At 36.5% G+C, this 25,065-nt stretch overlaps 1 protein-coding gene across 1 annotated transcript in view; it reads right to left on the bottom strand.

The window, feature by feature from the left end:
- The window catches only part of LOC107599395 (uncharacterized), a 76,713-nt gene extending 53,306 nt beyond the window's left edge, over nucleotides 1-23,407 (bottom strand). The window contains exons 1-3 of the mRNA XM_016290974.1: nucleotides 23,118-23,407; nucleotides 20,915-21,614; nucleotides 7,206-7,849 (exon numbers count right to left, since the gene is read on the bottom strand). Of these exons, the coding sequence (XP_016146460.1) occupies nucleotides 7,206-7,849; nucleotides 20,915-21,136 (866 nt within the window). The 5' untranslated portion in view covers nucleotides 21,137-21,614; nucleotides 23,118-23,407. The remainder of the gene's footprint in view (nucleotides 1-7,205; nucleotides 7,850-20,914; nucleotides 21,615-23,117) is intronic.
- Nucleotides 23,408-25,065: the final 1,658 nt, after the last annotated feature.

The following is a 25,065-nucleotide window of genomic DNA, read 5'->3' as shown; positions in this document are numbered from 1 at the left end:
TTTGTAATATGTGCCCCTGGACCACAAAACCAGTCATGAGGGTATGTCATAATGTGTCTGACGGTTGTTTGCTGCAGTCTTTGTAAAGTTCTGATTTCTGAGTTCCTTCACAAATCTATCAATCCCTGTCTTGTGGAATCTGCTGTGGTCTCGCTCTTTTAGCCGCCGCACTTCCTGTGAGAATGCTTTAATGCAGTCTCTCCAGGGGTCGACCGCACAACACAATCTCCACACACTCTCTCTTCTTACGCCCTTCGGAGGGAGGAGGACACCCAGCTATAGTTATAACTCACAGAGACAGACATCCTGGCTTTTCACAAAGTCACACCATGCACCATCTGTAGCAGCTGCAGCGTGTGTGTGTGTGTGTGATCTCTCATGTACTGACACCAGTCAGCCCTCCAGAGCTTTGAGGGCGCAGATTATTCATTGGCGACCTGTAGCTGTCGCAGCTGCTCTTACACAGATATACGTGTAGGTGCGACTGCATCAGGTGTTCAAGCTCTGAAAATGTTTAGCTGCTCTTGACTCAGAAATGACCTTTATTAATGTAAAAAGAACTACAGCAGCTGAATAATTTAGCTGGATCTTGAACTTTATTTTTATTCAGTTCCTGTTGAAAACTTTAGAAAATATTCGGCTATTTACTAACTATTCGGTTTCGACTGAAATCATTGACCAAAACTGGGGTGTTTAATTAGCGCTTTTCTTTCAACTGCTGAAAGACGTCAATAAAACAGCTTGTAAACAATGTCACTTAACATTATTCAATTACCATAATATTATTATTTAGCTAAAAATATTTTTGCTAAATATATGTACTATTTACATAATTGTTGTATTTTTACTTAACCTGTTGTCTTCATTATTTAATTTACGGTTGAAAAAATCTGTCATGAAAACAAGTTTTTTATTACAGCCACATATAATTTAAAAAGTTTATATATGCTTTTCACTGTTGATTATTAAACAAATTTGATTAATTCATAATGAAATAAACTTTACTTTCATGTTGATTATTAAACAATTTGATTCATTTATTATTACATACACTTTATTTTTGGTTTACTTTTAAAGTAAAAAGTAAAAAATATATGTACTATGTGACAAAACTCCATCTACTCTTAAAAATAAAGGTGCTTCAAAAGGTTCTTCAAGCGATGCCATAGAAGAACCATTCTTGGTTCCACAAAGAACCATTCAGTCAAAGGTTCTTTAAAGAACCATCTCTTTCTTACCTTTTTATAATCTGAAGAACCTTCTTTCGCCACAAAGAACCTTTTGTGAAACAGATATTAGAGGTTCTTTATGGAACCATTTAGACAAAAAGGTTCTTCTATGGCATCGTGAAGCACCTTTATTTTTAAGAGTGTATAGTCTATCCAGATGAGTTATTGAAGCTAGAATTGTTCTAATATTTTCTAAATTATAACAGTATGACTGCCTTCATTAACATATTACAACCTCACATTTATGTAGATTTAGGCTCTTGATCCGCTGTGTAATCTACACTCGTATGCATAGGGTTAGTCAGTCATTTACATATAAACGTCTTAAAGGTACAGTGGCAAAAACAGCCTGTTTAATTCTAAGGGTCAGAGGGGAACAGTCATGATGAACTAAATTATGTTTCTGGTGTAAGACACTTTGAGTGACGTACAGTAAGTGGACATCAGGGGACAAAGATGCTGTGTAAGATACAATATTTCAGAGAAAGGTGTAGGATATGTCTCCTTTAAGATAATGTTTGCTCTTTTATTCAGTTTAAATCACCTCCGAAACTCTTGAAGGTCGTTGCAGCTTCATCTAAATCCTCTGGTCTCCTCCTCATTGCAGATGTTCCACGTTTTCTGATATTTTCTCACTACAAACACACTAAAAGCTTCTCAGTTTTGTGCTGATCAGTGTGGAACATCGACTGTGTATGATTTTTATTATGTGATGCTCTGAAATACTGGATTCTGATTGGTCAATCACAGCATTCTCTACACTATGACACTAGATTTCCTATATAGCTGTGGTAGTTTTATGTCTCATATCAATCCACATGCTTTTTGGTCTTGCATAAAATATAATTACAACTCAAATCAATATTTCATGTGCAGAAGAAATCCCTTCAGGGTGATACAAGATACCTGATCTTGTTAAAGTTGTGATAATAACCAGCTGACTGCACATTTAGCTTTTAACATCTGCAGGTATAGTGAGGTACAGAAATTGGCTATTTTAAAGGCCATGAACAGTGTAATTTTAGTACCATTGATACAAAATTTAAGGGGGTCTGAATACTTTCCGTACCCACTGTATATTGTGTTCACTTTAATTTGAGAATTTTTTGGGACATTTTAGTCATTTTTATTAGTTTTTTTAAATATGTCTATTTATTTTATGCAGTAGTTTATTTGATTATTTAGTTGTAGTTATTGTAGTACTTAATGTTGCCTTGACAGCAAGCTAGTTCACTGAAATGAAGTTTAAATAAAAAATAAAATAATAATAATAACTATTATTATTTATGTAAATAATAATAATAAACAACATTATTTAATATTATTTATATTAATATTATAGTAATATACATATACATAATATATTATTATAATATATAACTATAATTGTACTATTATTATTATTTAATAATATTTATAATTTTTTTTTACCAAAATGTGTTTCCTGTTTTTTAGTTATTGATGAACATATATTTCCCATATAATAATAATAACATTTATCCATCCATCCAATAACTTGGGAAACATGGTTAATAATATAGTAATATAATAATAATAAACTATTACATAGAAAAGACCAGGATATTTTTTAAACATTCACCTTTTGTATTAGAAGAAAGAAAGAAAGTCATGTGGGTTTGGAAAGACATGAGGGTGAGTAAATGACAGAATTATAATTTTTGTGTAAATTATTCCTTTAATCCGCACGAGACCAAAATGGAAAACCTTGAGGAAAAAAAGAGTTTTGGCTCCTATAACATACACAAAATATACACACACACACTTTGGTCTGCTTCAGAAAACACACTTGTTGTGATCGATCGAGAGCCGTCAGCCATACCTTACCCAGTCTCAGCCTAAGAATAACTTATTGATCATGTTACCAAGGGTGTGTGTGTGCATCGGTTTTGTTTAAACGGCTCTATATATGACTAAATACTACAGGAAAAGTCTCACCAATGATTCACACACAAAGAAACACACACACACACACACACGTCATCGCTCGCTGTCATGCAGAACTGCACATGTCAGGATTATACTTCATACTTTGTGTAAAGTCAAGTGTGTGTGTGTGTGTGTGTGTGTCTTTAGATGCAACTAAATGTATGTCAGATTCATAACAGCGGTTTGCAACCTCAGCAGCCGTTCATTACGTCACAGCAAAAGATGAGCGTGTGTGTGTGTGTGTGTGTGTGTGGGTCACGCTTGATAGTATGAGTGAAAGTCAAGTGCAGTGAAGCGTATCTTAATACAGATGTCTAAATCCTCTCTCAGAGCGGAAATGACAATCCATAAATCTTACAATAAACAAATACTCTCAGTATTCATGTACTCATCATATATACTGAGACTCTAATATCGATCCAAGTGTGATCTAACACCATAGACAGGCCCACAGAGACGCTTTCATGTTCACTTAATAAATATTTTTATTAATATGAATACGTAATACAATAAGTCATGAATTAAGAAATCAACTTTTACTTGAGCTTTTGATATATTGTCACGAACCCGATCTATGAACTTCCGTCTGCTTGCCATCAGAGGTCACCCTTTCCATTACATTGACTCTCGCACTACACAAACTGTTGCATATCATCCCGGACTACATATCCCATCATCCATTGTACTGATTGCACACAGCACTGATTGCACACAGCTGTATCCAATCACACATTCACTATATATCACTCAATCTGACTCCTATGAGACTGCCGAGTATTGTATGCGCTTATCGCCAGCAGTGATAGCTACTTTACAGAGCCCTCGTTAGTGTCCCAGTTCTAGCCTAGTCTTGCCCTGTCTGTTTTCTTGGTTTCTGATCTTTGCCTGTTTTCCTGCCTGTTTGCCATTGTTCGACCCTGCCTGTGTTTCTGACCTCTTCTGCTTTAAATAAAAGCTTGCACATGGATCCTCACGTCTCGTCAGCCCCGTTACAGAATACTCGGCAGTCTCATAGGAGTCAGATTGAGTGATATATAGTGAATGTGTGATTGGATACAGCTGTGTGCAATCAGTGCTGTGTGCAATCAGTACAATGGATGATGGGATATGTAGTCCGGGATGATATGCAACAGTTTGTGTAGTGCGAGAGTCAATGTAATGGAAAGGGTGACCTCTGATGGCAAGCAGACGGAAGTTCATGGACCGGATTCGTGACATATATATAAGAGATTATCGTACTAAAAGAATATCCTGTAAGTTTCAGAACTGAAAACGTCCTTGTTACTGAAATAAATGCTTTTATTTGAGACCAGGCCCAGTGAACGCCAGATCCTGGAATGTGCTTACCTATGATGTAATAGACAGGTTAAACACCGCCTAATTCTGTAGCCCCGCCCACTGATTCACGCATGACATAGTAGGGAAATAACGTAAGTTACCAGATCGAGCAACCAAGCAATAAACTTGCCGTTGAAGATCGCTAAATATTGTGCAGTGCCTGGTTGTGGAAGAACACCGTCGCTGCATAAGCTTCCTTCAGATTCAAATATTGGGAATGCGTGGTTGAACTTTATTTTTAATGACGTTTCAGCTCACGTGAGTAAAACATTGAACGTTTATTCGCTTCATTTCACCGCGGATTCCTTTGTAAACAAGACACAGGTCGATGCTGGATTTGCAGAGAGACTGAGATTAAAAAGCAATGCTGTGGCGTCTATATTGGATCCAACAGGAATGGCGCAGCACACTTATGTGAGTAAAAAATATTTGTACTATGTGTCACTATAGCTTTGTTAGAGATCGCTTGATGTGTCCTGATTATGTGTGCGTGTCTAACCAAAGTCACAGAAGGCTTCAACTATGAAGGACGTAGCTTGTCAAACAGACACACAGAAAGTTAGTTTACTATGCAAAAAAGACTTCCAAGTCTTCAATGTGGCACGCCCATAAAAACCAGCATTTCTCGAGCCGGCCTCAAAACCAGGGTAGAAAAGCCACGGGAGCGTCATAAGTGGACCACAGACAACAGTATAAAATAATATAAAAGCCAGTTCATGACTCCTTTAAATGTTCAGACTTATGATGTGTTTAAAACAAGCTATTTGTCATGCTATATTAAATTTATGGTATATATGGTTTATCACTGGCTGATTTGACATGTGATTTGTGCCCCTAATGCTTTAAAAGTACAGGACGTCCCACTGAGCCCTCTTCATGGAAAGAGCCAGTACTTTTGATTTCCACATTTTAGCATAATTAAATCCAATCCTCAGATTTTAGCCCCACATCAGCGCAGGAAACAGGAGAAGATTTGAGATTTGATCTGGGCGGCCCATAGGCATCGCTTTGTGCGCTGTGATCTCTGACATATGTTCTTGTGTGAAGCTGCAGCTCGCATTCTTTCTAGATGCATTAATGTTCACTGTTGTCTGTCTGTGATGTGGTTTCATATCTCATATGTCAGATGTAGAGGAAGCATTTCTACAGTTATTTTTGCATTTAATCCCCTCAAGCTGTGATATTAGTATAATTGAGATATTATTTTAGAGAGAGAGAGAGAGAGAGAATTAGTTTATTTTCGATTTTCATTTATTTTAGTTCGTTTTAGTAATTTTGTTGAGTTTTTCTAATTTTTATTAGTTAATTTTTTTATTGTGTCTATATAGTATTTATAAATTTTTATTTTTATTATAGTTATTTTAGTACTTCAAGTTAATGTTATATGTCGGCGCACTGCCCACGAAGCTATCAGTGCCGATGAGAGAATAGATTATTTATTTATTATAACATATTTTTTATTTAATTTACAATTTATTTATTTATTTTAATGTATTGATTTTTTTATTTCAGGCTAGAACATTGATTGGCAAAGTCTGTATGGATAGAAGCAAATACTGTGTGTCAATATTAAGACAGAATTCCATTATTAATGTAAACTATTCCTTGAACACAGTAGCCATCATGTCATGGTTGGATATGTAAGACAGGGTTATTGTTAACATGCTGTCAGTCACTGCAATTACAGCCCATACCTGTGATAGACCCCAGTGTCTCATTTATATAATTACGACAGTCAATATCTGTACAAGTAATGACTTGAGCATTATTGCAGATCATTTGTTCGCCTCCTGATAGTTTTAATAGTTATTGGTTATGATAACATGCCCTATGAAAACAAGCATCCGTTTGCCTCTATAATATTACACAACACAATCTGATTAGATGAGTTGCTCCAAATACTTTATGGATAATAACTGGCCTGGCTCAGTAGAGTCGCTTAACTCACAATGATAGCATGGGGTAGATTAGTCATCATCTAATACCAAGTAAGTGAACAAACAGTAATCATTTCTGTGTAAACATTTGGGGATAGTGGGTTGCATTTAAATTTGTAAAAAAATATATATATAATATAATATAATTTGAAAAATATTAATAATTTTATATTATAAATAAAACATAAAAAATAATAATATTAATATTTATTAAATATTAAATAAGGTTGTACAAAATTCTAAATATTTATTTTTCTCTCTATCTATCTATCTATATATATATATATATATACTTATAAATTATATATATATATTTTTTTTTTAATGTGTGTGTATATATACTGTATATGTATATTTTTAAATTTGTATCACCTTTTTATATTTTGTTTTTAATATATAATTTATAATATTAATTATATTTAAATGTGTTTTATTTTTGTATATTTTCATATAATTAAATATTAATGAAAAATAAGAATTACAATTTATATCAGGTAATACCAAATTCAGAATGTTCATACATATTTATGAATCCTGAGTTACTTTTTCAAATTTGTAACTGCAAAAGAGCTAGAATAACAAATTGTTCATTTAAAGGTGAAGTATGTAATGTTAAAAAAGACAGTCCCCAGCCCAGCCGTCTAGCATTGGTCAGTCAAACAGATAGTCCCGCCCCCAAACTCACACCATTGGCTAAGTCAGTGTTGCTGTGTTTTAATATTTAATGCTGGTTGTTTAGTTTGTGTGTTCTCACCTGGCCAGCACCTCCACGTTAGAAATGGCGTAGAAGTATTTCATCAGGTTGTCTCTCTGGACGTACGTTCCTCCGAGAGCGGGCTTGAGGAGACGGAGCCTGAGATTGGTGAACGTGAAGAAATCCCGTAAACCCTTCATGCTCTCCATCCGCGTGTACAGGCCTTCCATGTTCAGCAGCCTCGGGCCGGCAAAAATGGCGAAGCGGGAACGCACCTCGAACCGCACCACCTTCTCGTTCTTGGACCCGACCCAGCGCGAGTACTGCTCCGTGCAGATGACGCGCGTGATGTTGGCCACGGTCAGGTCGCGCGCTCTTCTCGCCAGCATGTTGAACGAGTCCACGCAGTCGTCGGCGTAGTACTGGTAGGGCTGCCACGTGCGGCCGAAATTCAGCGACTTCTCCAGCACCATGATGGTGGGCCGGCCGTATTCGAAGGTGATCTGAATGTCGTCGGTGAGTTCGAGGGTTTTGTTCCAGGACAGGCTGATGTTGGCCTGAAGAGGCTCGGGATACCGCCGCCACGTGACCGTCTGCCAGTAGGTGATGAGGCCGCTGCGCTCGCGGTCCTGCATCAGCTGCGGCGGGTGAGCCAGGTCAGGGTTAGACGCGTCACATTCATCACTGCAGAGATATGGATTCTCCTGCAGACAGACAGACAGACAGAGAGAGAGAGAGACAGAGACACCCTTGTGAAAAAGAAGTGCACTTCAGCATACATTTAAAAAGAGTACTTATGGAAATAAATCTTGTTTTCAGACACTTAATTGCAGGTTAACTTCAAATGAATGGGAATGTATTATAGTTTTAATGACATAATAAATGCAGTTAGGTGAACGTAGGAGTGCTTTTTTTGACCCAATTAAGCAGAACTGAAGTGCATCTTCATATGTAATTTCATAATTACTTCTTTAGTCTTTGAAATATGGTTAAAGTTTTCTTTTGAATGTACTGACAAGCATTTATAGAAAATTAAAATATACTGTAATTACTATAATATTGTAATTGTGACTTTTTAATCTCACAGTTTGGATGTTCACAATTTCACAATTTAATTTCACAATTTAACCTCAAAAGTTTTTCTTGGAATTCTGAGTTTATATCTTATAATTCTGTTTTTTTTCTTCTTCTTGCAATTCAGAGAAAAAAAGTCAGAATTGAGAGATATAAAGTCCAGTCCAAAATATAAACTCATGATTGTATTTAAAAAACAGCAACAAAAACCTCTGAGTTGTGGGATAAAAAGATTTTTTGAAGATTTCTCAATTGTGAGATTGTGAGAAAAAAGTTTTTACCTTTTACCTTTTTTTTTTTTTTTTTTTACATATATACATATATGCTTTTTAACATATATTTTTTTACATTTCTGTTCAATTTGATGTCATGCCTATTAATACTTGTCAAATATTTAAATATATTTGTAATTACACTTTTTAATGACGTTGCAATTTAGCACATTTAAAATATATTATAAATTATTTAAAAAATATATTACTTAAAAGTAATATTGAATAACACACTACAGTTAAAATTTTTTAAATGTACTTTAAAGTAAAACTTTTAATTTAGTATTACATTGTGCACTTAAGTGTACTAAGAAACACTTAAGTGGCCTTTTTTCATTAATTTTATACTATCTGCAAGTACAGTTTTTTATAAATGTACTTTTAAGATTTGAAGTTCAGTACAAGTGCGCATTCAATACAATTAAGCACACTTCTTTTTCACGAAGGCAGGCAGTGTTCTGGCAGGAGATGTGATGGAGATAGAAACAGTGACTGAGTGATTGACAAATAAATAGAAGCAGGTAGAAAGTGTGTGTGTGTGTGTGTGATGCACAGATACACATAGATACACAAAAGAAAGGGGAGATTGTGAGCGAGACAGATTGTAAACTCACACATGCACGCTTGTCATGGTAAAACTACTGTGAAGAACTCGTGGACTTTTATTAAAAGCAAAGACTGCAGGGAGTGTTGATCTGTGAGCGCAAACTCCTGCTACACACACATCATTAAAAATCTGGGTCAATTCTACCAGCTCGCTTTATAAAATCACGCAGAAGATGATCATCGAACTATAGTTCATGCTCAGACGTATGAAGGCTTTGAATCTGTCTATTCAGCATGTGTTGAGGATCTGTGTCGATATATCAGATTCACACCTCGACAGAGAAATAAACACTCGCCTCCTTTTGTTCTCCATCTCACAGGAGCCGCGACATACACAAATGCTGCTTAATAAAGACGTGCACACACTCACACACACGCCTCATAAGAGAAGCTTGTACAGCGCAGTGCATCTTGGGAAACACATAATCTGATTTATGAAGCCAGGCGCACGGAGAATAAAAAATAAATTAAAGGGGAGATAAAACAAAGTGCGTGTATGTAAGAGAACGACAGAGAGAGAATAAAGAGGGGCGGTGAAATGATAAAGCGGCTTCGGCTCCTGAAGCTCTGAATTGCTCAAACTCACACTTCTCGTCTGTATAACCAAGAACTACAGATGGACCGATAATCAGCTGATGTTTCTGCCATTATTCACACTTTTTGTCATCAGCTAAAAATCTGTTCTCACGTCTTTAATATTTAGCTAACGCATAATTGGTACCATTCAAAGAACAGCACACAATGACAGTATTCACAAAGTGAGTTTACAGAGCTGTTCGGATAATTGCACAAATTTGAACAACCATTCATTCTCAAGTTAGAAACATGTAGCTTAATTAGACATAGTTTATTTATGTACAACAATCTACATCACAAAATGCCACTGCACAAATATGACTTAAATATCATCATTTTTAATAATAGATATTTAGTATATAATAAAATATATTATTGTTGTTTATGCAAAGTTACACTTTTTGTTTCAGGTCAGTAAGATTTTTAAATGTATAAAATATTTTATTCAGCAAGGGCACATTAAATAAAAATAGTCAATATTAAACTGAAAGTGACAGTAAAACATTTATAATAAAAGCTAAAAAATAATTTAAATATGAAAGATAAAATATAAATAAAAAAAGACATGTAAAAGATTTCTATTTCAAATAAATGATGTTCTTTTGAAATTCACATTTATCAAAGGATCATGAAGAAAGGTAATTTCAACAAAAATATTAAGGAGCACAACTGTTTTCAACATCGATAATAATAGGAAATGTTTCTAGAGAAATCAGCATGTCTATTAGAAATTAGACATGTTCTTTTAAATTGCAATAATAAATCACAAAATTACAGTTTTTACAGTATTTTTGATCAAATAGATGCAGCTTTGATAAGCGACATCTTTCAAAAACATTTAAAGGAACCGAAACTTTGAGTGTATTTGCCAATTTATCTGGTATTAAATTTATTATTATTATTATACCATCAAATCAGACAACTCATTGACATTGCTACTAACATCCTCTTGCATATTTTTGTTTTTTTAAGGTTTGTCCAAAGAGAAGCCCAGTAACTAGTTGATCCTCGAAAGCTCATGTTGCAGCCTGGTTCGTCAACTTTCCTGTTGGACTGATAAGAACCTGTGCACTTTCACTCCTAGAAGTTGTGTAGCAGCCAATCAGATCAGTTATCAGATTTTTGTCAGCCTTTCCCATTTTGTATGCAACATAAATGAGCCTGGAGTTCACCACAACAGTCTAGCAGCTTCTACAGTTCCAGTTATGTAATGTTCAATGCTTTTAATGTTCTACTGCATATTGCATTATCCTGTTTAGTTGCTACTAAGTGTTTCAAACAAAGCTCATGCGTTTGATCCACAGACCTCATACAGTTTGGAAATTTCCTTGACTAGTTATTCCTCTGAATTCATACAGTGCGAACTGTACATCTTAATCCTTTCAGACACATTCTACAGTACACTAATTCTGTTCTGTCTGATGGTCTGACTTAGTTAGCTCCCTCCAAGACAGGGGTTTAATGTTACCCTCTTCCCCAAGATCACACTACAACTGTTCCTACAGGCCTCTGCACTGCCACTCATTTCTGCTCAACATAATTCTGTTTCCTCAAGATGCACCCCTCTCTAAATCTGTTGTTTCTTCTCTCCTCCTCTTTTCTCCGTAATGCTATTAGAGAGAAACCTCATTCTGTTACACTAATACAGCTGTCTGTTTCTTCAGTGCAGACAGACAGGATCAGACACCATCATCTGACCTGACTGCAACATCTGGACACATGCATGCACGCATGCATGCATTCAAGCACACAAACTCATTCTGACCCCCGACATGCTAAAACTATAGTTGGATTAAAGAGGAGAATGTTACACTGAAACCTTCAACCCCCAAATCCATTGAAACCCAACCCCCTGACACACTTAGTAAAGCGTTAGCATGCTTACGGTGCGCTTTGTGCATTGTGTATGTGGAGTGTGTGTGTGTGTGTGTGGGTAAGCTTTTGTTTATATTGAAGGGACCAAATGTCCCCAGAATGATAGTAAAACCTGAAATCACATGCATCCTGAAGAGCTGCCAATGGTTCCCGTGAGGAAAACCGCTTAATTAACATTCTAAATAATGAAAATGTAAAACAGATAATGTTTTCAGTGAGGGTTAGGTTTAGAAAGTGAATAAAAATAGCGTTAGCTCATATATCAGTAGTACTATTTTTTATAAAAACAATAAAAGTCAATGATAAGTTCCAACTGCAATTGTGTGCTTGCATGCATGTATACTTGCATGTATATTTCATCTATATGTGTGTGCTTTGGCGTTTGCATGCTTGTGTGGATGTATTGACAATACATGTGTATGTATGTGTATGCATATGCATATGCCTGTATTGTTGTTTTTGCATGATTGTATGTGAGTGTTTGTGTGCACGTGCATATGCATGCTTGTGTGCATGCTTTCGTGTATATTTAATCTATATGTGTGTGTTTGCATACTTGTGTGCATGTATTGTTGTGTTTGCATGCTTGAGCGTGTCTGTACATGTGTCTGTCCAGTATAGATGCATGTGCTTGCATCTGTGTTTGTGTGTACTTGGGTGCTTGTGTGCATGTATTAAGCATGCTTGCAAATGTGCATACTTATGCTTGCAAGTATATTTCTTCTATATGTGTTTGTCTGGGTGTTTGGATGCTTGTGTGCATCTATTGGCATGCATGTACCATTGTTTTTGCTTGCTTGAGTGTGTCTGTACAGTATGCATGCATGTGGTTGCATGCATGTGTATATTTCCATCTGTGTGTGTGTGTGTGCATGTTTATGTATTTTATGAGGACAAATTTGTATAATAACATGGGTATGACATAGGTATTACAAAGAGAAGGTGATTTATGAGGACATTTTCAGTGTCCCCATAATTCAAAAGGCTTATAAATCATTCAGAATGAGTTTTTTTTTGAAAATCTAAAAATGCAGAAAGTTTCCTGTAAGGGGTAGGTTTAGGGGTAGGGTTGGTGTAGGGCAATATATATATATACACAAACATACAATTTTACCATATTTGTATAATAAAAAAGCATAGCAATAATAAATAAAAGTAATGAAGAAGCAAACAGAATTGCTAACAGCGGCGCTCACCTGGTGTTTCGTACAGGTGTGTGTCATGATTAAGTGTAAATATAGCCAAAGGAAAATCCGCTACAACCACATTTCATGACAAAATCCACAAGATGGCAAAACCTAAAAAGGCTGTTCTTTAATAAAAGTTCTGGCATGTCGGAAAGGACTTGCAAACACATTTGTCTTTTCGAAATGAAAAACTATGAGGTCAGAGCTTTGGAAACTTTCTTTATAAGTTCTTCACGTTAGTACTCTGGGTATTAAGATAAACAGTACTAGTAATCTCATACAACCTAACATGTAATCAATCATTTATGCATACTTATGGATATTATGATATTCAGGAATGACAGGCTGAACATTTTTGCTGTTGCCATATTTCTAATATTATCCAGAGAAAGCTATTTTACACTCTGAGATCGATGATAAATTCAGCCATGAATGAAAAATTTGTTTATTATGATTATTATTAATACATTTATTTATTGCACATGGTGTTTTGTATAATTTTGCACTTAAGGCAGTGCAGGGGCGTAGCCATCATTTCAGAAGTTAGGGGGACAGAAATACTTTTACTATTTAAAATAACTGCTTTCTATTTGAATATATTTTTAAATGACTGCTGTGATGCGCAGCTGAATTTTCAGCATCATAATATATTAAAATTATACTAAATTGCAATTATAGTTGAACTTAAGAGTGCTTTTTACCCTCCTAAGTAGGATTGCTCCTCCTAAGTACATCTTTATATGTAATTTCATAATTACTTCTATTGTCTTTTGCAATTTAGTAGATTTAAAATGTAATATCAGATGACAGTTATAATCAAATAATTTATATGTGCTTTAGTATGTTAGTGTGCACCTAAGTAAGTGTACTTCTTTAAAGCATTGCTAACAAATCTATAAAAATATTTATTTAAAATGTACTTTAAGTATGTATTTTTAATAAAAAAGGATTTGACATTATTACGAAGTGCATTTTTTAAAGGTGTACTTAAGCATGTTAAACAGTCATGAAAGTGTTCTCCCTTTAAGTACACTTAAGTGGCTTTTAATTAATATGATCTGGAAGTACAGTTTTATTAAACATTCTTTTATGGTTTGAAGTACACTACACATTCAATGCAATTAAGCACACTTCTTTTTCACAAGGGACAGAGATCACATGAAGCATGATACTGTGTGAAATGGAATATTTCCTACTGTTTTACTTGCTATTTTTAAAAAGTAGGCAGTATACAGTATGTTCAGTAAAATAATGTTAGTATTCTATTCTGGCATCTTCATATCTTCTGTCATATCTCTTCTCCCTTCCTGTTTCCTCCCCCTCTTTCTTCTTCACTTCCTGCGTCTCTCTCTCTCTCTCTCTTTCTCATTTCTATTTATAGCACTGGCTCATTTGTGCCTCTAAATCAGAGATCACTGTTGTGTAGCACAAGGGTTTTTTACTTTCACACACACACACACGTTCACACATTGACACACGTCTTACTATTTCATGTGCACTGTGGTTGTGCGCTGTCAGAGAGATGTGTGCATGAACAACACATGCTTATTTGGTGTGTGTTTGTGTTTGTTCCCTTTTTCCGCTGAACTAAGCTGTGATTCCCCCATCATTAGGGATCTCTGTCTTTCTCTCTTTCTCTCTCTCTCTCACTTTTTCTTCCCAGACAACATGAGCCAACTAAGAATCAACTACTTGAAAACAAACCAGCAGGGTCACAGCGATGCCATAGAATCATTTTGGGTTCTCTAAAGAACCTTTCAGTGATCATTTCTTTCAAGAACCATTTCACTATAAAGGAACCTTTTGTGCGATGGAAAGATTCCATGGATGTTCTTAAAGGAATAGTTCAGACAAAAAAGAACAATTGCTGAAAATGTGAGAGGAGTTTGTTTCTTCATCAGAACAGTTTTGGAGAAATGTAACATTCCATCACTTGCTCAGCAATGGATGCTCTGCAGTGAATGGGTGCCGTCAGAATGAGAGTCCCAATCAGCTAATAAAAACATCACACAATCCACACCGCTCCAGTCCATCAGTTAACATCTTGTGAAGTGAAAAACTGTTTGAAACTGAAATTTCGACTGAAATTATATATATATATATATATAAAAAAGAAGTCCTCTTTCCATACTATTGCTTTTTTCAGGGAAAATTGTATTTTGGCCAGAAGTGACGGTTTGAAGTTAAAACGTCTTGATGTTTTTTTTTTTCAAACGCAGATTTTAGCTTCACAAGACATTAATTGATAGTCTGTAGTGGTGTGGATTACTTGTGGATTATTGTGATGTTTTTATCAGCTGTTTGGACACTCATTCTGACGGCACCCATTCACTGCAGAGGATCCATTCCTGAGCAAGTGCAAGACAATCTTTTAAGAGTGTGTGACAATCTGGAGTGCTGTGGATTATTGTGATGTTTTTATCAGCTGTTTGGACTCTCATTCTGACGGCACCCATTCACTGCAGAGGATCCATTCCTGAGCAAGTGCAAGACAATCTTTTAAGAGTGTGTGACAATGGAATATTTTTGCGGTTTTTCTTGTATTATTGTGATAAACAATGCAGGTCATTGTCTCGTTTGCAGCATCATATACTGTACAAAACAAGCCACATAAATGCGAACAGACATATTTTAATATTAGTGGCTTAATATGAGAAAATTTGCACATATTTGTCACCACATGGTATTCAATAGAAAAAAATAGGATATATATATATATATATATATACAGTATATATACCATGTGTGTGTGTATATATATATATATATATATATATACACACATGTTTTACATGCATTATGTTGCAGTTTAAGTTACTAGCCAACTGAGAAGTAATTCTACAAAGGCCATTTTTACTCACATATGCAGCTCAGTGAGTGTTAATTTTGGACCCTGGGCAGAATCATGCACAAACTGGGACGGGCACACACACACAAACACACACACACATATAACCACAGCAATGGACCCGAAACACACAGTAACACACACAGACTAGAAAAAGAGCAGCTGCTGTGAAATGCGAGAGATTATTCAATTCCACATGAAATAACATTTGCAACTCATTTTGCTTACGTAATCTGACATATTTCCAAGTGAAACAGGATATGATGTGTAAAGAGGAAAAATTAAGGGCTGGACTTTTATTCATTAGGAATTGACTTGATGGCGTTTAGTTTGTCTATATGAATGATTCGTAATAAAAAATAGTAGAAGTAAATCAAGCAAAAATGAACTTCATTCATGTATATATACACATTTATTAAATTTTTAAGTATATTATTTACATTACATTTTTGTGCCACAAACAGTTGTTTAGTTGACCCTTTTACACTCTCTCTTTTCATAACTTTTTGGTTTTATTATTTATATTTCTGCTGTTTTGGAATAATTGTGTTTTTATAGTCTTCCTCCTTGTAGGTGTGTGGGCCAGGTTTCTGAACACTGAGTAAGTGCAATTAATGTGTAAATGTGGACAGTCATGTGTTGATGGGTTTATCTAACTTAAGTCAGAGCATTGTGGAACTTTAAAACAAGACATTTTTGTATTTTTAGTTTTAATAGACGCTCTATTTGGACTGGCGAGGAAGTTCTGAGCGCTGAAACTTACTGTATGTTTTCATGGCTCAAGCTGTATTTCAAAGATGCTGTAATTTTTTAACACTCTCAGTAATATTAACCTGGCTGTCGGTTAACAGTACTCTGTTTCCACCCCGCTTTTCTCTGTCATCTGCGTTTGTCATTTTCTTGGAAGGAGAGATAGTAGGGAGGATCCCGTCTGTTGTAAAGTGCTGACTGCGCCAGCCTGCCCCCACCTCATCATGTCTAGAATGTAAAAGGGTGCGCTGTGGATGTCTGCTTGCGGGACCATTAGGGGCCCCATCAATATTAAAGAGCTCGGGACGACCCGAGGAACATTCCAGAGGGCAGTCCATTAGCGGCCGACTCCGGCACAGCAATTCAAGGGTTTGTGTGTGTATATGAGTGTGTGTTAGCTTTTCCAGTTCTGTTTTAAATAAGAATCAGTATTTTAAAGTAGCTTTGCATGCCACAATATTCAAACAAATCCAAATGTGGGGTTTAAAGGGATAGTTCAACAACAAAAAAAGACAATTTTGTAATGATTTGCTTGCCATAAACCACAAAAGCAGATGTTTTGCAGAATGTTCACACTGTTATTTTTCAAGCATTGAAAGTAAATAGTGAGAAACACTGCATGTCAAGCTTTTAAAATAATGACTAAAAAGCACCATAAAAGTAGTGATACATACAATTTGAGGGTGAGAGAATGAGGACAAATTGTGATTTCTAGGTGCACTGCTCCCCTAGATGGATTTGATTGAATATTATGGCATGCAAAGTTACTCTAAAAATTCTGATTCTTACTTAAAGTAGAACTGGAAAAGCTAATGCATACCCACATTTGCACAAGCAATATTTAAAGGGATAGTTCACCCAAAAATCACAATTTTTGTCATTATTTACTCACGCTCATGCTGTTCCAAACTCACATTACTTGGAATATGATGCTTAAATTGTATGTATGACTACTTTTATTATACTTTTATGGTGCTTTTTGCATTTTGTTTTTAAAGCTTGGCAGCATTTGTCCCCATTTACTTTCACTGCATGGAAAATAACAGTGTGAAGATTCTGCAAAACATCTGCTTTTGTGTTTTATGGTGATTAAATGATGACAGAATTATATTGTGGAATGCAAAGATACTCTGAAAAGATACTCTGATTCTTACTTAAATCAGATCTGGAAAAGCTAACACACTCATTTACTCAATCATGATTGAAAGGGAAAGTTCACCCAAAAATGATTATTCTGTCATCATTTACTTATCATAAAACACATAGGGAAATGTTTTGCAGAATGTTCCGTTTGCTGGCTGGGGGCCATTTGATCCGCTGCTGAACTACTCTGCTGGGATTTGGAGGCTCTGGTGCGTGGAGGGACTGGGCTCTGTGGGTTGCCTCCTGGCCGGGCTCCTCCTGCGTCTCACCAGGTTCAAGACCTGTGCGTTGCACCTCACTCTCCCGCTCCAAACATTTCATTCTAGCCTGATCACATACAGTAATCTTAACACCATATTCCAAGTCTTGTCTAAGTAAATCATGACAGAAATGTGATTTTTGGGTGAACTATCCCTTTAAGTTGTGAAAGTGAGTGCGAGTATGGGAAAATGGGTCTCCTTTAGCCTTACATTAAACAGATGATTAACTGTTAATTATGTGAGGGCTGTGTCCATTTCCGGCTCTCACGCGAGACCAATAACTGTACTGTGTATGTGTATTTTCCGGCAGAGATTTATCAGCTTCTTTGTGAAAAGGCACAATCATAGTGAACAAAGTTTGTTTGTTTGTGCACGACATTGCAGTGTCTGGATAATTTAATCAGGGTTGTATTACCTCTTTTCCCCTGACACTAGTATTTATTTACGCTCTTGTTCTCTTCAGCCTGCACAACCTTTTGCTTCTTTTTTTCTTCTGCAAAGTCAAGCATCACTGTTACTGTTGCTCTTAAGCTAAAGCATTAAACAGGTGAAAAAAATGTCCCAGCCTTACATTGAAGGATGGGCCCGAGTCATATCTATATCTATAAGCACCTATTATTTTAGTATCATTAAGATTCTGTTTTAAATTAATTTGACAAATAAATAATTAAAAAATACGTAAATTAATAAATTGAATTTATACAATTTTACTTGTAAATCTTTTATATTTTCAGTTTTTATTTCAATGTTAGTACTTTTTTGATCATTTTTTATGTCTATATATCTGTAGATTTAATTCTTTATTATTTATTTTATTAGTTGTTACATCAAGTTAAACTAAATGATTGTGAGAAATGCTGAAATAAAATTATTTCAGTTAAAATTCATTCTGTTTTAAGCAATGATTTTTTTTAATGGTTTTAGTTTGTTAACTATAATAACCACTTGTTGATTTCCTCGACTGTCAGTTGCTTTGTGTAAAAGCATCTGCAAACTGAATAAATGTAAATAACCCTGCACCAGACAGAAAGAAACAACCTAGCAACCATCCAGAACACCACGGCAACTGCATAGCAACACCTCAGCAACCATCCACAACATCCCAGAGGTGTGGTCACATTTACAGCTGCGCAAATTTTGCACGGGCAAACACCAATCAAATTTTATTTTACTTTCAGAACTCATTGACTGATGGAATATCTCTTGATTCTGTTTGTTGTCCACCCCGATATCACTTTATAAATCCCATAGTGCACCGTGTGACCTCCTTGCCCTTGAGAATATCCTGCTGACCCTGCTATAAGCGAAGTGAAATTCGACATCCTCCCAGTCCTCTGTTCCTGTGAGCCTGACTCTGCCAACAAACCCACGTGGGTAAACAACACCTCTGCCTTCTGCTCTCCACGCCTGCTGACCTCAGCTGCATTTTTTCTGCTGCAGTCGCTGACTGCATTTTGTCAGATTTTTGGTTTTATTTTCTAAAACAAAGCTTTAAGACCAACCAGAAGATGCAAACTCAATGCATCAGTTAATCAGATGAACGAGTGCAACTGTTGAGCAGTAATCATAAAAGAATAGTTCACTGGGTGAAGCAATGGTTTGAAGTTTAAAATGTCTTAATGATGAATTTGTTTCTTACAAACACGCAGCTTTTGGCTTCACAAGATGTTAACTGATGGACTGGAGTGGTGTGGATTACTTGTGGATTGTGTAATGTTTTTATCAGCTGTTTGGACTCTCATTCTGACGGCACCCATTCACTGCAGAGGATCATTGCTGAGCAACAAATGCAATGCTACATTTTCCAAATCTCTTCCCATGAACAAACAAACACATCTACATCTTGGATGGCCTGTGGATGAGTAAACTGTCAGCAAATATTCATTTTAGTCAGGACCACTTTGTCAAAGTATAGTTATTATAATTATATAGCATACAGTTAGTGTTGGCGGTATGGTTCTGTTCTGGGCAAAACTCCCCACACCTGTCCATGCAGCCATGCTTGGACAGAGCGGGGAGAGCAGCAAGTCAAACCCCCCTGGGGTACAGAACAGATCCAGTATATGCATACATAATTACAATTCACAATTTACATGAGCTGTATAAAATACAAAATACATGATAGAGAATGCTTGCAATATAGTGAACTGTATACCGAAAAAAATTCAGATTCAATTACAGGTTCAGTTAGGTGGAGTTGGGGATGGAGAAGGGAGTTTGATTTGCGAGCAGCGATGCTATAGAAGAGATGCTGAGAATGGGAATTTAAATGGACCGCAAGTGTTAAAACTGGATTGGTACACGTCAAGAACAGCTGACAGCTGAGCTTGACTGACGTGGCCTGTCTGAACTGATGCGATGCTTGATTTTTGGTGAACTATTCCTTCACTTGATTGTATTTGTCAGGCTAATGAGCAGAAAAAAAGCATGCAAGAAGAAACACATCGATGTCAAGCCTGCTGACCATGTGACACATAATCTTTGAATTTCTGGTTGTGAGAAACAGGAATTAGCATGGTGTGTATTTATATCACACTCTACTTCCCCATTTCACATACTGTCTGTCCCGAATAGTATGCAAGATTGGAATTAATATGTCCCCCGATCTTACAGTAGCATGTTGACAAATGCAGGCGAAAGTTTCCCGGATGGTTTACTATTTCTGGTGGATTTTCAAAGTTGGTATTTGATATGTTTTTGGGGTTAATATTGATTTTAACACTTTAATATATTTTACAGAGCCTGTGGCTCGATTTCTCAGAACACCTGCACAACCATTCATAAGTTTCTTCTGCTCACCAAGGCTGCATTTATTTGATCAAAAATTCAGTAAAACAGTAATATTGAGAAATATTATTACAACTGAAAATATCTGTTTTCTATGTAACTATATGTTAAAATGTAATTTATTCCTGTGATGCAAAGCTGAATTTTCAGCATCATTACTCCAGTCTTCAGTGTCACATGATCTTCATAAATCATTATAAGATGCTGATTTGCTGCTCAAGAAACATTTCTGATTATTATAAAGTTTGAAAACAGTTGTGCTGCCGAATATTTTCTGTGAAAATTTGAAAGAGAAATATTTTTTAACACTATAAATGTCTTTACTGTCACTTTCGATCAACTTAATGCTTCCTTGATCAATAAAAGTAGTAACTTCTTAAAGAGGACTCACCAGGGTGCAGAATCTCTCCGGCGGGTTCCCACAGGTGATGCCCGGCGGCTCGACACGGATGCGCATGTACTCCTTCATGGCCTGGGCTTTGGGTTGGCACGCATAATGCTCCCACACGGAGCCTTCGTCCGTGCTCACGAGAGACTTGCACAGGTCGTACTGGCCTCTTGCTCTCGCCAGCACGTGCACCAGCAGGTAGAGGAGTCCCGCGTGTGCACGCATGGCAGGCGCGCGACCGAGAGGGGATTTACGAGAGTCTGGAGAAACGGGAAAGGGACCACCGTGGGTTCAGAGGTGTGACGTGTTAACATGGAACAGCAGCGCCTGTGGTCAGGTTAAAACATCCCATAACTTCGCCACGACCATGCTTTCGTTTACTCCAAAAGGAAAAAGTCAGATATATCGAAAAATGTGCATAAATGTTTTGTTGTTATAAGTTTGAGGGGAGTTTTTGTAAAGCAAGTTTATTTTTTTGTGTATTGACTTCGGTCTTACTTCTGTGTGTTTGGACACTGTCCTGATATGTTGGGTCAAAGGTGCTGATGCTTTTACTTGGACCTACATCCATAGCAGCTCCTGGACTGCGTCTCCGCAGAGCATATTTATGTCCCGAAGGTCACATGAAGTGGGTTTCTCCTTTTCCAAGCTCAGAAATATCTGCCTGGTCGCATCCTTCACTCAGCAGCTGCTGTCCATGGTCCTGAAAGCAAACACCACACATTTTAGTGTATAACTTCACTGATCTTCTGTACACAAGCACTTGATGTCAGCCTGTTTTTTTCTAGCGCTGCTTTCTGCTGATGGTCTAATTTGCCAGGTACATGCACGCACACACACACACACACACACACACACACATACATACATACACACTTCACAGACAGACATTATATAAGGTAGGACTTTGAGGAAGAGTAGCGAAAGGAATGTGCGATATATATATATATCATACAGATATTGCACACTGATATCGTATGTTAAATGTTGCACGGTATAGTTTCCTGAATGAACCACATGTCATTTCCATTGGGAAATGGGAGGAGTGAGGAATGGTCTCACGTGCAAATACACGCATAGCGATGACATCCATTTCTAAGATTGCAAATGCAATGCATGCATGTAAAAATCAGGTAAAGTAACCATGTGCTTCACATGGTAGGATCTATTCAAGTCAAAAATATTTCATATGACTTTGTCGACCTGATTGCATTAAGACACTTTTTTCAGATCAAGTGGAAAATATATTTGCATGTAATTTTACTGTAAACAAAATATATTTTTAGATTGAATTGCATGCGCTCTAATGGTAAAATATTTAAACGTTCTACAAATAAAAATGTATGAACTGGCATTTCAATTATGGGGAAATGGTCGTTTTAAGAATGCACAAAGGATCACATTAGGTTTTATTAAAAAAGTTATAATTTAAGTGCATTTAATGTTGAGTAGTTGTTGTTTTTTAGATGTATTCTGTGCATGGGCTTTGGGAGGCCAGTTGTGGCGAACTTTTAAGTCATTTAACAGTTTATATACTGTAGGTTGGTAAATGTATATTATATGATTTAATGATATGCATTTGTCAACTTTAATATTCAACCTTACCGTAATGATTGTAATACAACTACCAGTTTTTACCTCAGATTTAACAAACACATAGTAGTCTACATAACGTCCAAATCCTTCATTAACCACAACCCGATTATTTGACAGGCATAGAAAAGTAATAAAAACTGTTATATAGTACATTTTCGTATTGCCTCACGTAAAAACCGTACAAGTTCCACTCGCAGACAGAACAGGCTACTCCTCCATACTGTAGATACTGTAATAAAACTCAAAACAAGCCTAGATATTCCTCATGCACACCCTGCAGCCAATGCAACATCCGTAATGTGACACAAAACGTGACTAAAGTTGATAACTCTGGTAGTTTAGCATCAGAAAACAGTTTGCAATCGGTCTTCCCTCTGCAGAGCGGACGGAGACGCACGGGGTGTGCCGCGCGCGCGTCCCGACACTAAAGATGAAGAACTGCGGAAGAGATGAACCAGCAAGAGGGCTGGTTTTACGTGCAAACTCGAGCAAAAGCAACTTTTTGGCGTTTCAAACATGAATCAAAAGTGAGCCGCTTTGACAGGCTCGTTTCGGAAACGGGAGCTGCGTGCGTTCATCCGGGTCGCTGAAGTAGTTGAGATGGACTCACCGAGCGCTCGACTTGCGTCCGTGTGGAAACGGCATCGCCTCCCGCAGTGAGGATGCGGTTCTTCCGTGTTTGTTTTTTATCTTTATCTCTCTCTGCCGGAGAGTTTTTTAATGCACGCTCCGTCGGTTTGTCAGGGGAGGATGGTGCCCTACTTCTGCAGGGGATGCTGAATTACCGGAGGAGGGTGCGTGAGTACTAGTGAAGTGTCCGAAAGTGAGAATGTGGACTTGTGGTGCGCGCGCTGTCTACTTTACTGGATCAGATTTGCCCTGTGTGCTCAAGGGCAGAAAGCTTCATGGCAAATCTCCCTCCCCTCTCTCTCCCTCTCCCTCCCTCTCTCTCTAATCCATTTAAGCATCACTCTCAATCACTATCTGCGGGTTTGAGTCAGGCTGGCCCGGCTGTTGAAGGGGCTGAAACTGAAGCGTCCCACTCTTGAGGCACCAGGGAATCCGCGTTTTTACGCACTCCAGACCTCCCTGCTCGGGGAAACCTCTGGTTCGCCTTTTTCCTCTTTTATTGAACGGATTCTCTCAGTTTCCTCGGACTCTCATCCAGAAATGCTGATAGAGCAACTCTCAGTACAATATTTACCATCAGTGCTCCGGGTTGGTAGGTTACAGCAATAACTTTAAAAAAAAATCTCCAAAGAGACATAAGATCCATTTTATAGTCAAATGGTTCTTCATGTCTAATGTGTTGCCAAACAATAAAAAATACAATAAAATTAAAACCCGTATTGATCACTTTGAGAGTTTAAATTTACACTTTAGTACGGTTCCCCAAAAATTATACTTAGAAAACACGCATAATGTGTTTAAAATCTGTGTTTTTTTTTTTTTTAATATAGCACATTAAATAGTTTTTGCGTTTTAAATGATAAACAGTAAGTCTTATGTTGCATAGAAAAAACTGACATGTTGGGTTTGTTTGTTAGTTAATTACTACACCTGTGGTTTTTCTACCTGTGTGAACAGACTAAAAACCACCAAAACAACAGCTGATTGCAAGACATTGAGCAAAAACAATGAAGATGTTAAAGTTCCTGCAGCATTTGAGACATACACATACAGACACTTGTTTGTTATTTATGCAATGAATATGTACCCCAATGTGTCATGTCCAATTACTTTTCGGGGCCACTGTGTGTTCTAATATGCAAATATAGTATGACAGAATTTCCATTAGGGCCAACAGGTCGACTGATTTACATCAGTTCTCTAGTAAACGAGCATTAATGCAAAGACTTAATTTAATGATTAAAAGAGAATTGGACGGCTCATTTTCAACCCTTCATGAAAGACACATCAGCCGGGCCAGCCTGAGTCAAACCCATAGATGAATTGTGATGGTAAAATAGTTTGTTTTATTTATTTATTTCCATGACATTCAGTCAAAAATTGCATAAAGATTCTCATTTATGCACCTGGATGTTTGTTTTGATCATAATTCCCATTATTCTCAATGTTGATTGTCATTATAAAGATTTATTTTTATTTGATCAAATTGTCATAAAGTATAAATAAAATATAAAAAATAATTTGTATTAAATTGGCATAAAAATATAAATGCTTAACTATAATAATAATTATTATTATGATTATTATTTAGCTTGTTTGCATTAAGTATAAGTGTGTCAGGGAAGTACTTAATAGTCATGAAAGTAATGTAAAAATTCTTAATGATCCTAAAATGCGCTTTTGTTTTTATGCAAACTATAATTCTATATTCTTACTTTAAATGTTTTGGGAGAAATTTGACCCGGACATGTTCTTTGACAGGTTTTGTGAGAGTCACCCTTGTATTTCTCAGAGCAGAATCATTTATGGAAATTGATATACAGTAGAATTCTTTTAGTTTTTTATGTGAATTTATAAAGTATGTGTAATGTTAAAGAGAGCAGAACAGAGAGAGAGAGAGAGAGTTGGCGTGATTCTGTGCTCTGGAT

The sequence above is a fragment of the Sinocyclocheilus grahami genome, unplaced genomic scaffold, assembly GCF_001515645.1.
Source record: "Sinocyclocheilus grahami isolate Dianchi unplaced genomic scaffold, SAMN03320097.WGS_v1.1 scaffold265.1, whole genome shotgun sequence".
NCBI lineage: Eukaryota > Metazoa > Chordata > Actinopteri > Cypriniformes > Cyprinidae > Sinocyclocheilus > Sinocyclocheilus grahami.
Note: the sequence above shows the minus strand (reverse complement) of the source record. Positions and strands in the feature narration are given on the sequence as shown.